Source organism: Zeus faber (assembly GCF_960531495.2).
Source record: "Zeus faber genome assembly, chromosome: 22".
Classification (NCBI taxonomy): domain Eukaryota; kingdom Metazoa; phylum Chordata; class Actinopteri; order Zeiformes; family Zeidae; genus Zeus; species Zeus faber.
The window spans coordinates 12,813,925-12,827,580 of record NC_137209.1 but is presented as its reverse complement, the minus strand read 5'-3'; the positions used below and the strand labels follow the sequence as shown (position 1 = coordinate 12,827,580).

General features: G+C 47.1%; 3 protein-coding genes across 3 annotated transcripts; 1 reads left to right on the top strand and 2 right to left on the bottom strand.

The window, feature by feature from the left end:
- Nucleotides 1-1,913: 1,913 nt before the first annotated feature.
- On the bottom strand, nucleotides 1,914-9,223 carry LOC307247382 (zona pellucida sperm-binding protein 3-like; the record flags this gene model as incomplete). Its single annotated transcript, XM_080023535.1, has 7 exons — nucleotides 1,914-2,031; nucleotides 6,755-6,858; nucleotides 7,798-7,915; nucleotides 8,330-8,507; nucleotides 8,608-8,711; nucleotides 8,892-9,019; nucleotides 9,179-9,223. 7 exons carry the CDS (start codon nucleotides 9,221-9,223, stop codon nucleotides 1,914-1,916), a joined length of 795 nt encoding a protein of 264 aa, XP_079879661.1.
- A 434-nt stretch (nucleotides 9,224-9,657) lies between these two features.
- ufsp1 (UFM1-specific peptidase 1) lies at nucleotides 9,658-10,739 on the top strand. The gene has a single exon (XM_080022944.1). The coding sequence runs from the start codon at nucleotides 9,926-9,928 to the stop codon at nucleotides 10,637-10,639; it is 714 nt and encodes a 237-aa protein (XP_079879070.1). The 5' UTR covers nucleotides 9,658-9,925; the 3' UTR covers nucleotides 10,640-10,739.
- A 1,204-nt stretch (nucleotides 10,740-11,943) lies between these two features.
- Nucleotides 11,944-13,355, bottom strand: LOC307247381 (endonuclease domain-containing 1 protein-like; the record flags this gene model as incomplete). The annotated part of the gene is made up of 2 exons (XM_080023534.1): nucleotides 11,944-12,525; nucleotides 13,035-13,355. 2 exons carry the CDS (start codon nucleotides 13,353-13,355, stop codon nucleotides 11,944-11,946), a joined length of 903 nt encoding a protein of 300 aa, XP_079879660.1.
- Between the last annotated feature and the right edge of the window lie 301 nt (nucleotides 13,356-13,656).

Sequence of the window (13,656 nt, the reverse complement as noted above, 5' to 3'; positions counted from 1 at the left end):
TTAACTCCTTTCAAATCATAAAGACAACATAATGCAAGCCACAGGAAGAGGCTTTCAATGAAAGGGTCCCAGGTTCAGGGGTTGAAGTAGACCCACCGCTGTAGCAGACGCCATTCTTAGAATAGCTTTCTCTTGATGCGGCTTCCTTGGGATGCATATAAACAAATAGAGTAGGCTCCGATGGTCACTTCACTGGAGCCGTCTACCGGTCAAGCTGAGGTCAACGGACGGTTGCCGAGGGTGTCAATAATTGACCATGCGGAGAGACCATGCGATCATATATTCTATTAGCGATCCACTCCACACTCATCTGATAACGAACTGATAAGAAATTCAGACAGGCAGGCCTATGACACTCCATTCATGGCTGGTAACGGGGATGGTTCATGGGTTGTTCAGTGGCGTGCTGTGTATCAAGTGATGTCATACAGCAAGTTAGTCTACACTTGAACTCTTCGGCCTGGCTTCCTTTCTGCTACACATCCCCCTGTATACTGCGGAGTTCCCTTTGGAGCCATAGTATAAAGGAGTACTGTTGAAATTTCCTGGAAGTCATTGTTCGTGAAAGAAGACTTATGTCAGACAGGGCGTAATGGCAAGTTTGAATGTGAAATATAGGAAAGGTAGGTACTGGAAGGTATCTTCGCTCTCCAGCATAGACTATATATCGACCATATGGTGTTATGTACTCGGTGGTGTAGTGGTGCCTGGAGAAGTGGGTATACTCTTCATTTTTGAGAAAAACGTTTCTTTTTTAAGTGGTCCGTCCAGCAAAGGATAAACACCCTGTGTTATAAACAGTGACATGTGAAGCCTACTCTTGCGTATTTAGTTCACCTAAATATGGGCTAGTAGCATTTGAAAACTGTCGCTTAACTTCTGCTGCTTGACTTTGGGGAGTAAGGATCACTATGGAGTTATCATTAGCCACAGAAGACCAATCAATCAATATTGGCCCACTGACTATATGGTAAGACAACTACATAATTAGCCACTGTTGAGTGTGAAGACAATCTCTTTGGTGGGTGTTTTTAAGGGAATATGTGCTCGGACTGTCTCTCACGATTTGGCTATTGCAGGGTGCGCTTCTGAAAGATACGCATCAGAGGGGATTTAGAAGTGTGTATACGCAATGCAGACTGAAAAAGAAGTAGGTGTACTCCGTATACCTGCGTAAACTCTGCACTACACCACTGCGTCTACTAGAGCATTTCTTTACTTGACCTGTAAATGACGTCATTATGTAATGTCTGTCATGTAATGATTTCTGATGTGGAATTTCTCCAATAGGTACATACGTAAATATAGTAAATACCTCATTTGATAATCACTTTTAACTCCACATGGCCCTGCCCCTAGTGCTGCTAAGCTGACTCCAACATGGACAGTTGCACTGATTGTGTAAAGCTCCAGGGCTGTTTGCTTATGTCTGAGCCAACACCAGAGATAAAGGGGAGTGAGAGACAAGGTACGTGCTGCAAGCCATGCATCAGAGCCGCGCGGGGGCTCGGGGGGCCGGGGGTGGGTGGGGGAGATGGGAGACAGACATTGGTGGGGTGGGCTCGGGGGGATGTCGGGGGACCCGGAGTGTCCCGTCACACCGTCTCCTTATGTGGATGAGGACGCAGTCATTGAATTTAGGATAATTAAACTGGGACGGGGGGGGTTGTGTAAAGAGTGGGGGTGGGCGGGGGGGCGGGGGGGGGTGAACTCAAAGACTCTCACCCCGACTACCGCTCACCCAGCTTACAATAATGATAAACAAAGGCTGCTCGGGGTCAAGAGTTGCAAACGGCGAGGGCCAGGAATTCACAATAGTAAATACTATGCAATAAAATGCCAGGCTGCTACAGTGACGAATGTGCAGCGATGTACGTGTGTACGTGAGTGTGTGTGTGCGCGCGCGCGCTCTCTCACCCAGAGTTTTTGGGAGCCGAGCCAGCAGGGCCGGCTCCTTTTGGCGCGACACAAGACAGGATGCTGACATAAAGGAGCAGGAGCCAGGAGCCAGGGGCCCCGTCGCAGCAGCCACTGGAGAGGACGGAGGTTATTGTTTGAGAGCTCGCAGGCGTCCGCGGCGGAGAGGCAGAGCCATTCCAGGGTGTGAGGCTGGCGCGCTATTGTGGCCGGCGGTGGCCGCCAGCACCGCGGCTTTCCCGTCACCTGTGATTGTCTGCACGTGTGCGGTTGCCGCGTGTGGGACAGAAGCCTCATCGGTGGAGCTTGGGATCGCCGCTACGATCACCATCACAGCAAGACATTATAATAATATAAAAATACTTCTACACATTTTCTTTGAGCACAAACGAAACACAGCATTGTGATCCATGCCGTACAATATACCCAAATCCACTTCATATCAGTGAAGGACAATAAAGAAAGGCACAATGATAAAAAAGAAAAAGAAGAAGAGCGGCAAGCAAGTTAAAATGACTTAACAAATAAATAACAGAGGATTCCCGTTAGCCATGGTTCAGGGACGATTGGGAGGACATCCCACCTGTTGGGAAGCTATCCCCAACAGGCCATGAAACAGGTCGTCACACCGCAGGTTAAACAAATGAGAAAAGAAAATAAACATGTATAGGGAGGCAAGATGTAATAATTGACCATGCCATAACTGTTTGTGGTGAAATCAAATGTAAAAAATATCCCCATACAAATGCAATGTAATATTCAATCAAAATGCAGTTCATATAAAATTCAATGTAATAAACCAGCAAGGACTTCCATGTAATACAACCTTGAACCAGTCATCGCATTTTTGTCCATAATGTAATAAGTTATTACTGCGTTGACCACTTAGTAAAGTATTGGACCTGGTAGCATGTTTTACTAGACAATGTTATAGGTTTGAACAGTAATGTATAACAACTCAGAGGAGGGTGTTTGTGCGACACTTTTTTGGGGTTTGTGTAACATGTTCTGTAATCAACCTTGTGGCAATTTGATTGATTCATAACTTGATTTGGTGTTTGCTCTGTGGAATTTCTAGAACAGTTTGGTTTTCTTTGTGGTACTTGGTGGCCTTCATTTGACTTTATGATACGACATTTTGATACGCTTGTGCATTGGTGTATTCTGGGGTACTTTGGTACGCTTTGTTTTTAATACACTAGTCAGGGTTATGGTTATGGTTATGTTATAATTAATATAACGTTTGTTGTGGGTCTTTCATTTAAGAAGTCCAATAATTCAATACACTGTTTAATTCGTAGGGGATTTTAAAGAGGTGAAAAAACATAGGGGCATCACATTTTTAAAGTTAATTCCTTTATGCAAGTGGGGTCCGGTGATATTTGTTTTGCCATGAATGAAGCTTATTCCTACTTCCACTTAAGCACTGCCAAAAAATAAACCAAATAAAACAAAGCTCATTCAAACACTATTCACGCGATGCAACGGGAGTGCATCTTGTATGTCGAGAAAAATACCACGTGGTGTATCACAGATGATATCCGAGTTCCCCAAAGCATGTTAAGAATCACAAGTATATTCCTCTGAACCAGAGCAGCAGAGAACAGTACATTCAACAAAAGTCTGTTAAGTCTCAAATGTTATACTGTAAAATGAGCAAAACTGGCAAAGCGTGAAGCGTGAAACACAGAACACAGCAAAATGTTGCACAAATGTAACGGCAATGCATTGTCTACACCAAGAATATTAAAAGCATTCTTTTTTTTAACCTGTGCTGTCAGCAGGCTGGGCATACAACACAGAGTATTTGTACGACATTGCATCTAGATGAGAGTTAGTCTGCAAGTGGAGTTCAAGTTCTCCACCTGCAATACAACTCTTTATTCATTCTTAAATCATCAAGAACTGCTGCAATAACTCTGTACTGTGGACTGTGGACGACCTGTGGGATGACAAGAGCAGTTTTCGGTTATGGAGAGCCACCACCAACCCCCCTCTTTTGAGAACTATTTAACATGTTTGGGTCTGTAAATAACTGATCACCACTCCAAGAGGGGAGAATCACCACGGTGAGACAAATAAACATAGAAACAAACAACATTTACACAAAAACAAAAACATTGGACGACAACATGTATTGAAAAACAGTTAATTAGGTCCAGGAAAACTGGAAGTACAACTGGTCACGTGGCCTCTTCCTGTCATAGTTATGGCAGCAAATGAGGGAGGAAAGGCGAGGAATGCAACCAGGAGGGTGCTGGGGTGCACTCCAAGCAGGTGTGGTGGTGTGTGTGTGTGTGTGTGTGTGTTTGCGTGATGGGGCGAGGCCCGCCCCACTGCAGCCGACCAGACGCCCCACCCGGCGTGCGTGCCGGAGCGTCCATCCAAGTAGCAGAGTGTGCTCAGCGTGGCGCAAATATTAAAAGTCTATCAGAGCTGTAAGCAATAATCTCAGATGATATCATTGGCAAAAATGACATTTCATTAATGGTTTGAGATTTTATCACTTAGTTTTATTTTTATTATGGGCATCATTGCATGCGGTTTTGTCAAATGATGGGCTTCATGATTATCAGCTCTATCCTTAGATAAGTCTCTATTCCCTTCCTTCCTCATCCCTTTTCTTAGTTTTTCTTTACCTACAGTATCCACCCTGACAATCCCATGACCTTGAGGCTGAAATTGGGTGTTGGGGCTTTGTGGTCTCTTACCTTGGACTGTGCATCCAAATAGGCCTTTGCACAGGTACATAATGGGTTTGTTCACCATAGTACATTAAGTAGACCTATGCACACACTTTCTCCAAGGAGAAAACCACAAGCCACCACACATGCAGGTTCGTCGTACCATTGTTTGGACAGATAACAAAACAAGCTCTCGGTTTATGCTCATGTGATTGGGGCGGGGGGGGCAGCCGAGAGGAGCGGGTGGTTTCGACGCAAGCGGTACGTACCACCGCAAACTGCGCGTTTTTGAGAATTACCGGTTCGAAACGGCTCGTTCTTCTTTGCCGGTCGCTATGGACCATCGGTAGCTGGTCGACCGCTCGGCTGTCGACACAGAACTTGTTTGCTTGTGTAGCCCTATTGTTAAGAACAGCCACAGGACGACGCCAGAGTCCCGCACACGACATATTTAGGATTATACTGAGCTCGGACTGCTGTTCGTCAAGTGAAATGATTGAATAGAACATATCAACGACACCATTTGAGTCTGACAGAAGACAAAGTGATACCTTTGGTATCGGACAGTTTTACCTGTAGCTGGGCCGCACTGTGCTGAATAAACACTTATCCTTGAACTGCGCCCTCTCGGAATATCTTTGGCGTTCACTGTTCATTGTCAAAGACGTTTGATGGGTTGCGAGCTTAAAACCTTTTTTCACGCTTGTCTGTGGCCAGCCTTATATTAGTGGCTGCACTCTTTATTGGACCGCATCTGATAAAGAAACATCATTTCGTATTCCAAAAGGCGTTCAAAGACATTTCCGAGTCGTCGATCGGTGATGGCAACTGATCGTTTCCGCTATCACCAGGGAACCTCTCGGGTCTATTCGAATGAGAGACAAATAGAGCACAGCCGAATGAAAAGCATTAAAAGACAAAGGTACAGACGGAATATCAGCATGGACGTACGTTAATCTATATAGACGAAATTCCATCGAGATATTGATGAGACTAACATAACATATCCCACTATCATCGTTAATAAATCACTAGCACCGCTTCCTGGGAGTTTCTATTCACAGTGACTGCTGTGGAAAGGGTTAAAAAAAACAACAAAAAAAAACACCAACACTTTGGGGGCAAGTCCATTGACGTTTCTCTGCGGCATGTAGTCAGTGATAACTAATACTACAACGTCCTCAAACCAAATATAAAACCGAGCCAACAAACACGCCGCCCCTCAACGTCTATAAGCTACGGACACAAGCTTTGCGAGGCGATCACAGGATGCCACGGGATCGAACCGCACGGTCTTGATTGGAATGCATCTGCTTGCGCCGTAGTACGTTATTACGATGAACAACTGAAAACACTCATTACAGCAGCAGAAGCCTGTTATCCAAAGAGCTGCTTCTCGCAAGACCAGAGTCTCCATGCCCCGGTCGCCTGGTTTAAAGTCCCTCCGCCGATCGTTGCAGGGTTGGGAATGTGTCTTCAGAGTTAACCCAGACCGCACTTGCGACAGGCAAAGGTTTGGAAAAGCTAATCTTTTATTTTAGTTTAGACAAAAGGTTACAGGACCATAGATACAGTATATACGTTTACAGATTCTGGTCGTTGCCGGGCAGCAGTAACAAGATCATTGCGTGACGTCTGAATTTCGTCTTCAATTCACTGTAGTTCACAGGCGGAACGCCCAACAACGGCCAGCAGGCAGTGACTTTCTGAGAAGTAGAGGCCCCCCCAAAAAAAAAAAAAAAAGTAAATCTAAAAAGTGTTCAAATCGTCATACAAATCAAATATATGTGCTGTATCATCACTCTTGACAAATGGTCAAGTTCCTTGATTCTCAAAATCATTTTTGTGTTTATGTCTTATCTGTGTACCCACCTGAGTCGATTCAGTGACAAAGCGGGACGTGCAGTGGTCGCCCTTCAGCGTGTGACAGAGATTTGGCCTTTCCAATGGGACGGCGCCAGCGTGTGCAGAGGACCAATTGCTGCGTTCACTTCCTCCTCCTTATCTGTAACATTTATGACGCGTGACCGCGGCCACTCACACACACTGACTGGTGGATGCCTAAATAGGAAACCACCGTACCAGTTGAATAAGCCCTTATAGATTATATATAGCCCTTAAGTGGTTTGTATTTTCCTTTCAGAAATGTTAACCTGTCTCTGGTTGAGCGCGGCTGGTCGTCTCTGTAGTCTGCCTCGCGCAGTCCCCAGAGCCACAACACGTGCACAGAGCGCCGCTCCCCTCCGTGGCGAGCCAGCTGAACAACACGGAAGAGTCTGTCAGCTTTGGGGGAATGTGGATCAAGGGACATTATGCTACCGTGGCATGTTTATTGGAGCCAATCTACAACCAGCCCCACCAAAAAATAAAAATAAAAATAAGCAGAACGTCTGCCACCGGCGTAACATTAGCAGTCTAACCTAAAGGAGGGGCTATGGAAGAAGCAAGCCTTGTTCAGGTAGTTGGGTGAGTATTGCTTTAAAGTAGCCCTCAGTTGGCAGCTGATGAATATCTGAAATAATAAAAAAAAAATAATTAGATAAAAATCACAATGAAATGCAGCTATTTTAACAACAGTATAATGTAGCAGAGCTGTTTTATTTGACTTGAACAAATGGACAATTAGTTTAGACTCCATGACAGTATTCAAACTTTTTTTCAAATGATGTGAATTCCAGGCAAAGAAAAAAAAATAAAAATCCCTCGTTCTAAAACATCGACAAAATATTTTCATTCATACTGTATGATTTGCAACTTTCCTCTGTTGTAGTGCGAGATGAGACAATGTGAATACGGGTCCTTCTTATGAAACCACCATAAAACATGTCCAAAATAAATTGAGGGACATTTTCACAGAGATTGTGGAATAATTCATTTAAATATTTAAGAACGCAATGCCTACTATATGGGCCACTTGGACGCTTTTAAAATTTTTATAATTTTTGTGCTTTTATCAAAAAACGAATAATTGTAACACGTCCGGACAAAAAGATGGATGTTATGGTAATGAGGCACTTTAGCTTTGTGTATTTTCTGCCAATTCACATTCTCTGTGTATATGTGTATCAGTTCATTTCGGACATGTTTTATTGTGATGAGAATGACCTGGATGATGATTAATATACAGTTTATAATTTTTAAAAGTGACTCTCCAACCCCCACTTGGTTCATAAAGTATACAAATTAAATAAAATACCTGATCACCAGAATTCTGGCTGAAGCGGAAGGCTTGGAAGCTGAAGTGGAGCTTGTTGTCTTGCTTCCTCGGGAAGAAGCGGGAGGACGAGTCCACCACTAAACTGTCCACGAGACATCTGTAAGATTGGACACACACACACACACACACACCCACACACACACACACTATATAATTATAGAACCCAGAATCGTAGTTGCAAGCACCTTGCGTCGATTACGCACACAAGTATTTTTAAAACTTTTAGAGCTTATTGTGCCTAATCACCGGGTGTCATGACATTTCACTACATATATGTATGACCGTACATGACAAATTACCTCTTAAACTTGACACACACACACACACACACACAGACACACACACACCCACTCCTTGTAGCTGTGATTACACCGGTTGTGGATTTGCTTGATGTAGAACCATTTCTGGTGCGTTGTGGTTTGGTTTGTTTCACCTCCGGTTGTAGGGTTATCTTCTTTTATTTTATTGTGCCCACTGAAATACAGTTTGTTTTGGAGTAGACCCGACTGACCCGTGGTTAGTTATGAACTTATAGCTGGGCGACGTGAGGGGGTCAGAGTTGGGCGTAGCAACACAGTGGTCGACGTAGACCCTGAGGGGTGGGTGCAGTGGGGCCTCAACGCTGGCCTCAAGAAATATCATCTCCCCGCGCTGGTACACAGAGGACGTACGCTGAGCGCTCCAATCATCTGCAGCGCAGGACAGACAGAGAAGAACGTGTCGTTTCCCGAACCCCCGTCCCGTACGTCAGCCCGCCGGCAACGTAGAACGTCCCGCCCGCCCGCCCACCTGTCGTCGCGCGAAGGGAGAAGCGCAGCAGGCCCGAGGCGCCGACAGTGGCGGTCATGGGCAGCCAGGTGGGGGTCAAAGGGTGTCCGCTCACCGTCCGCCTCCTACGCTGCCGCCGAACAAAACAAAAAAAACGGCACCGTTTTTTTTTCCCCCCAACACATATTTGAGCCATTTGCGATTCCTTTTGAACCGGTGCACCCCGTCCTCAACGTCAAGCTGTTGGAAAACCGTTCCGGACAATTTGGAAGGCGACGCCAAGCGACAACGGGGCGCGTCCCCACCTCTTATAATGGCACTCCACGGGTATGACGGCCGGGGGCCCTCTGAACACCACTCTGCCGTCGGGGCTGGGGACCAGGGCCGGACACAGCACCAGCTGGTTGTAGTAGACGAGCCAGTCGCCGTCGACCTGGTTCGAAGCAACAAGGGATCTCCAACACGTTCACTCACAACTAAACCACAGGAGGTAGTACAGCGCCGCCCCGCGGCCATCGCCCGCACTACACACAGGCGATGAACGACGTGGAAACGCGTATTAACGGAGTAGCAACGTCCACATTTCACATACTCTGGACCCGGTCCCACATTCCCCCAGTCCGGCGCGGATGACCATCTCGGCTCCGGAGCTGGCTCTCTCCGCTCGGCAGGACTTCCCGGCGGCGCCGTTCACGCCGAGCCGGACGCAGCGCCCCGCGAACGGGAGCCGTCTTTCGGAGAAGAGCTCCCTCTTCGCCGTTACCCCGATCCTCGCCTCTTCGCATTCTATGTCCAGCGCCCGAGCTGGTGAAACGCGTGCACTTGCAAACCAAGGGCAATACACGAGCGGGAAAAGAGCCCAATACAGAAAGCGAGTCGCGGCGAAGTACGACATTCTTTTCTTTTCTTTCTTTCTTCTTTTTTTTTTTTTTTTTTTGCTGTTTGCTTTGTGGGTTCTGCGAAATATATCAGAGGCAAATTGGGTCGCGGCGGGTGTCACTATCAGTTAATTGCGGAACGTTCGCCGGCCGTGGCGTGTTTCTAGGGGGACGATAAGCGGAGGGACACCGGGCGGCTGTCTCCGAGGGAAGCGAGCTGATAGATGGGAGCGTTTCATTCTTACTTTTATTTGTTTGTGCGTGCGTGCGTGCGTGCGTGTGGGTATCCTATGTCTATTTATTTAATGGGTACAGTGTTTTGTTACGTTGTTTCCCGACCCTAAATCAAAATAGGGGAAAGGCGGAAGTCGTATCCGCCGCACCATTGACCGCTGTCCAAGCGATATCAACTTCCCTCACGGTGAATATGTGGACAACTCGGTGACACAAATCGCTCCGACATGGACGGAGAAGCCGCAGCAACGAGTACAACGGGGACACAAGAGTACACACGGCTGACAAACCTATTGCTGACAAGTGTCCATTGTGGGCTTCCGTACCCGGTTGAAGGAGCTGCGGGGTGTTCCCTGACACACGGGGAGTACCAGTATTTCCACTATGGCTGCGATGGCCAGGATGACAGAGGCTGGGGATGTGGCTACCGCACCGTCCAGACCATGGCGTCCTGGCTGTGTCACGACCCGGCGGCGGGCCCTGGGCGCCGGCCTCCACCCAGCCTCCCGGAGATCCAGCAGGCGTTGGTCTCGATGGAGGACAAGCCGGGCTCCTTCTCGGGCTCCAGGGAGTGGATCGGGACGTTCGAGGCGTCGCTGGTCCTGGATTACTTCTACGACGTCCCCTGCAAGGTGGTGCACGTGAGGGGCGGAGGTGCAGAGCTGGAGCGGGTGGCTGTAAGGGAGCTCCGCCAGCACTTTGAAAAGCGTGGCTCTCCGGTCATGATGGGGGGCGACAGGGACTGCTCCTCGAAGGGGATACTGGGAGTGTGCAGTGGGGAGAAAGGGAGCTACCTGCTGGTTCTGGACCCACACTACTATGGCCGACCGCTGGATAGAGATGACTTGCAGCGGAAGGGATGGGTGGCCTGGAAGAAAGTGTCATCCCTGGATCAGTGTTCATTTTACAATTTGTGTCTGCCTCTCACTCCCCCAAAATAGGCCATCAAAGCCATCTGACTTGCAGGTCACATCCCTATAACCTCGATGATTTAAAACCCCCACATGCTGAATGGAAATCTGAAAGGTTCGTTCTTTAAAAGAATAAACTCATCACTTTTGACAAGCAGAAGTGTATTGCAATTATTTCCGATCAAGTTTTCTGTTTCCACCCAAGTGAGAAAGGGGAGTACATCCTTTGCAACCATAAAGATGTTTAATATGAACTATTTGCATAACCACAACATAAAGTCCCTATTTGAATAGAATATGACAAAAATATCCTATTGTAATACCCACTCGCAGACTATATAGCAGCTTATCTCAGCTTTTTCCCCCCCCCGGTGCAGCAGTTCATATCTTTCCCTTTTCAAGTTGGTAGGTATGAATCGATGAAGTGCTTTTCCTTTCACCAACACTGTAAGCATCATAGACTGCTCCTGATAACTGCAATGAATACAGAACAATGCTCTGTTGTGAATATGTAGTGTGGTATAGCGGCCACATGTGCTTAGACTTCAATGAAAGCTGAATTGCCCTGAGAGAAGCAGGGAACACCCCCCCCCCCCGCCCTTCCCCCCCTTCTTCTCAATTTGAAGTAAGTTTGTTAGAACTTCTTTGACATTTAGTTACAACCTGCATTCTTATGGCCTTGGATTTCATGTGCCATGACAGCACTGCCCCAAACATTTGCTTTTGATCCGTCTCGATAGCAGTGCCATCTTGTGCAAGGAGCGATTATTGACACATGGGGACGCGAACCGCGTTGTTTTATCTTGACACCGTTTTGTATTTCTTTGCTCATAATGCTGAGCACATTTCACACATGAGACATTTTAGATCTGGGGCTTGATAACGCTACAAACTGATGCATCGCTACATCACTATCTTCATTTAATGGCGATGAAATGTCAGCGAGAGAGGATAAGCAGCCTCAAATTTCTTTCCCCAGCCCTACTGCTAACATAGAAGAAAACAACTTTACTGGCAGCAGAATATTTGTTTATTGGTGTACCGTATTTTCAATACGTCATATTCAAATGAGCTGTTCAAACATTGTCCTGCTTAGATTTCTTGCAATTGCCTTTCAAAACACCTCATTCAACTTTTCTTTGAAACGACTTACTAGCTCACACCTAAAGTCACATCATAAAACATTCAAGTTTAATCAAACTATTTGATTGCCAACAAATCTCAAACCAATCACTTGGATAGAAAAAAAAATATATATATATATATATGTATATATACGTATATATATATATATATATATATATATATATATATATATATATATATATCTCCTCTTAATCCTCAGACACGCAGTCATTGTAGAAGATCTGGAAGTTGTTGTCCACTTCCATCCTCCCCTTGAGGAACTTCTCTAGGTTCTTCAGAGGAACTTCCACCATGTGGTTGTTGACCCGGTCATTGAGCCCGTACGCCCCGAACACCGGGAACTTGTACCGGACGAAGTACGGCGCGTTCTGGTCGAACTCGGTGCAACAGTAGGCCGACCACATGTACTCTGGTACGGCCACGCGGTCCAGGTTGTCTCGACGGATCATGTTCCCGGAGGTGGTGACCCCCGTGACCACAAAGGCCCGGCCCCGGCAGTAGTTGTTGAGCCGCTTGCGGACGAGGTCCTGGTGTTCGGCCCAGGGCCCTATGTTGAACTCCCTGATCTGAGGCACCACGTTGGTGATGGTGTAGGTCGCGGCCTTGTCCAGCGGGTCGGCCTGGTGTTGGTCCGGGTTCAGGTGGCCGCGCTCGTACTGGACCACGTCGGCGTAGTCTTCCAAAACCGCCTGGCTGTCCTCGACATTTATATGCATGTGGTAGGACTGAGGAAAGGGCTCCATGTTACCGCTGCCCTTATCCGAGGCCAGCTACAGGGGCGAAGACGGAGCGAATGGTTTTAAATCATCACATGCAGAATGAAAATATTAAAGGCTTCTTATTATTGTAAATCCATTACTATTAACAAGCACAAGCAGTTGACCGTGTTCATTCCCCATTTGGCAATCGTTCCCCTTTTATTGCTTGAGTGGGATATATCCACATCACTACTTAAACAGAATACGACAAACAATATCCTATTGTAATACCAACTCCCAGACTATAAAGCAGCTTATCTCAGCTTATTTCCCAGTGCAGCAGTTCTATCTTTCCCTCTTAAAGTTTGTAGGTGAGAATCGATGAAGTACTACTTTCGTCCTTTGACTAGTAAGTGTGATAGACCAGATACTGGATGGAATACAGAGGAATGCTCTATTGCTCGCACAGTATATAGTGTGGTGTACACAAATGCAGCAGCGGCATGAATTGAAGTTGGATCGGAAAAGTTCAAGCATTTTCAAATCAACTTCATTGTTGCGTCATCCACCCCGGCACTCACCTGAGGCTCGAACATCCAAGGAAAGTCCACTTTCTTGTCCCCGTCGGACTTCTTGAAGGTGTAGGCCGAATAGATGGGGACGTGCCTGCGGGAGTCGTAGAGGGTGACATAGCGGGGCTTGTCCTCGTAGCGCTGGCAGATCCTCTTCAGGGAGCCGCTGAGGTAGCCTCGGGGCGGGGTGCCCATGTAAAGGGAGTCCTTGCAGCGCTCCGCGTGGTTGAAGTCGCCCACCACGCCGCATCGCCCCCCCTGCGGCAGCAAACTGATCAGCAGCTGCGCGATAACCGCCAGACGCACGGCACCGCGCTGTGACACGGCCATCTCGGTGACGAACCCCCCCCCCCCCGCCCCCCCGATTGCTGTGACTCGGGACTTTTGAACAGGTCTCCTTGAGCGTCTTCTCGCTACGAGCCGACACACTGCCGCAAAGATCAGTCAGGGAGCCTGTCGAGTGCAGCCAAGGACTCAGACGTCACATTATTTTCTTCTCTGGGTTCATTCACCGGGTCCAGCCAACCGGACTCCCGTTTTTTGAGCCCTTTGCATATATTAAAATCCCCAAAAGTTTAGTGGGAGGCATTCAAACGCGGTGAACGTTATCTGTGCTCCGGAGCACCGTGCA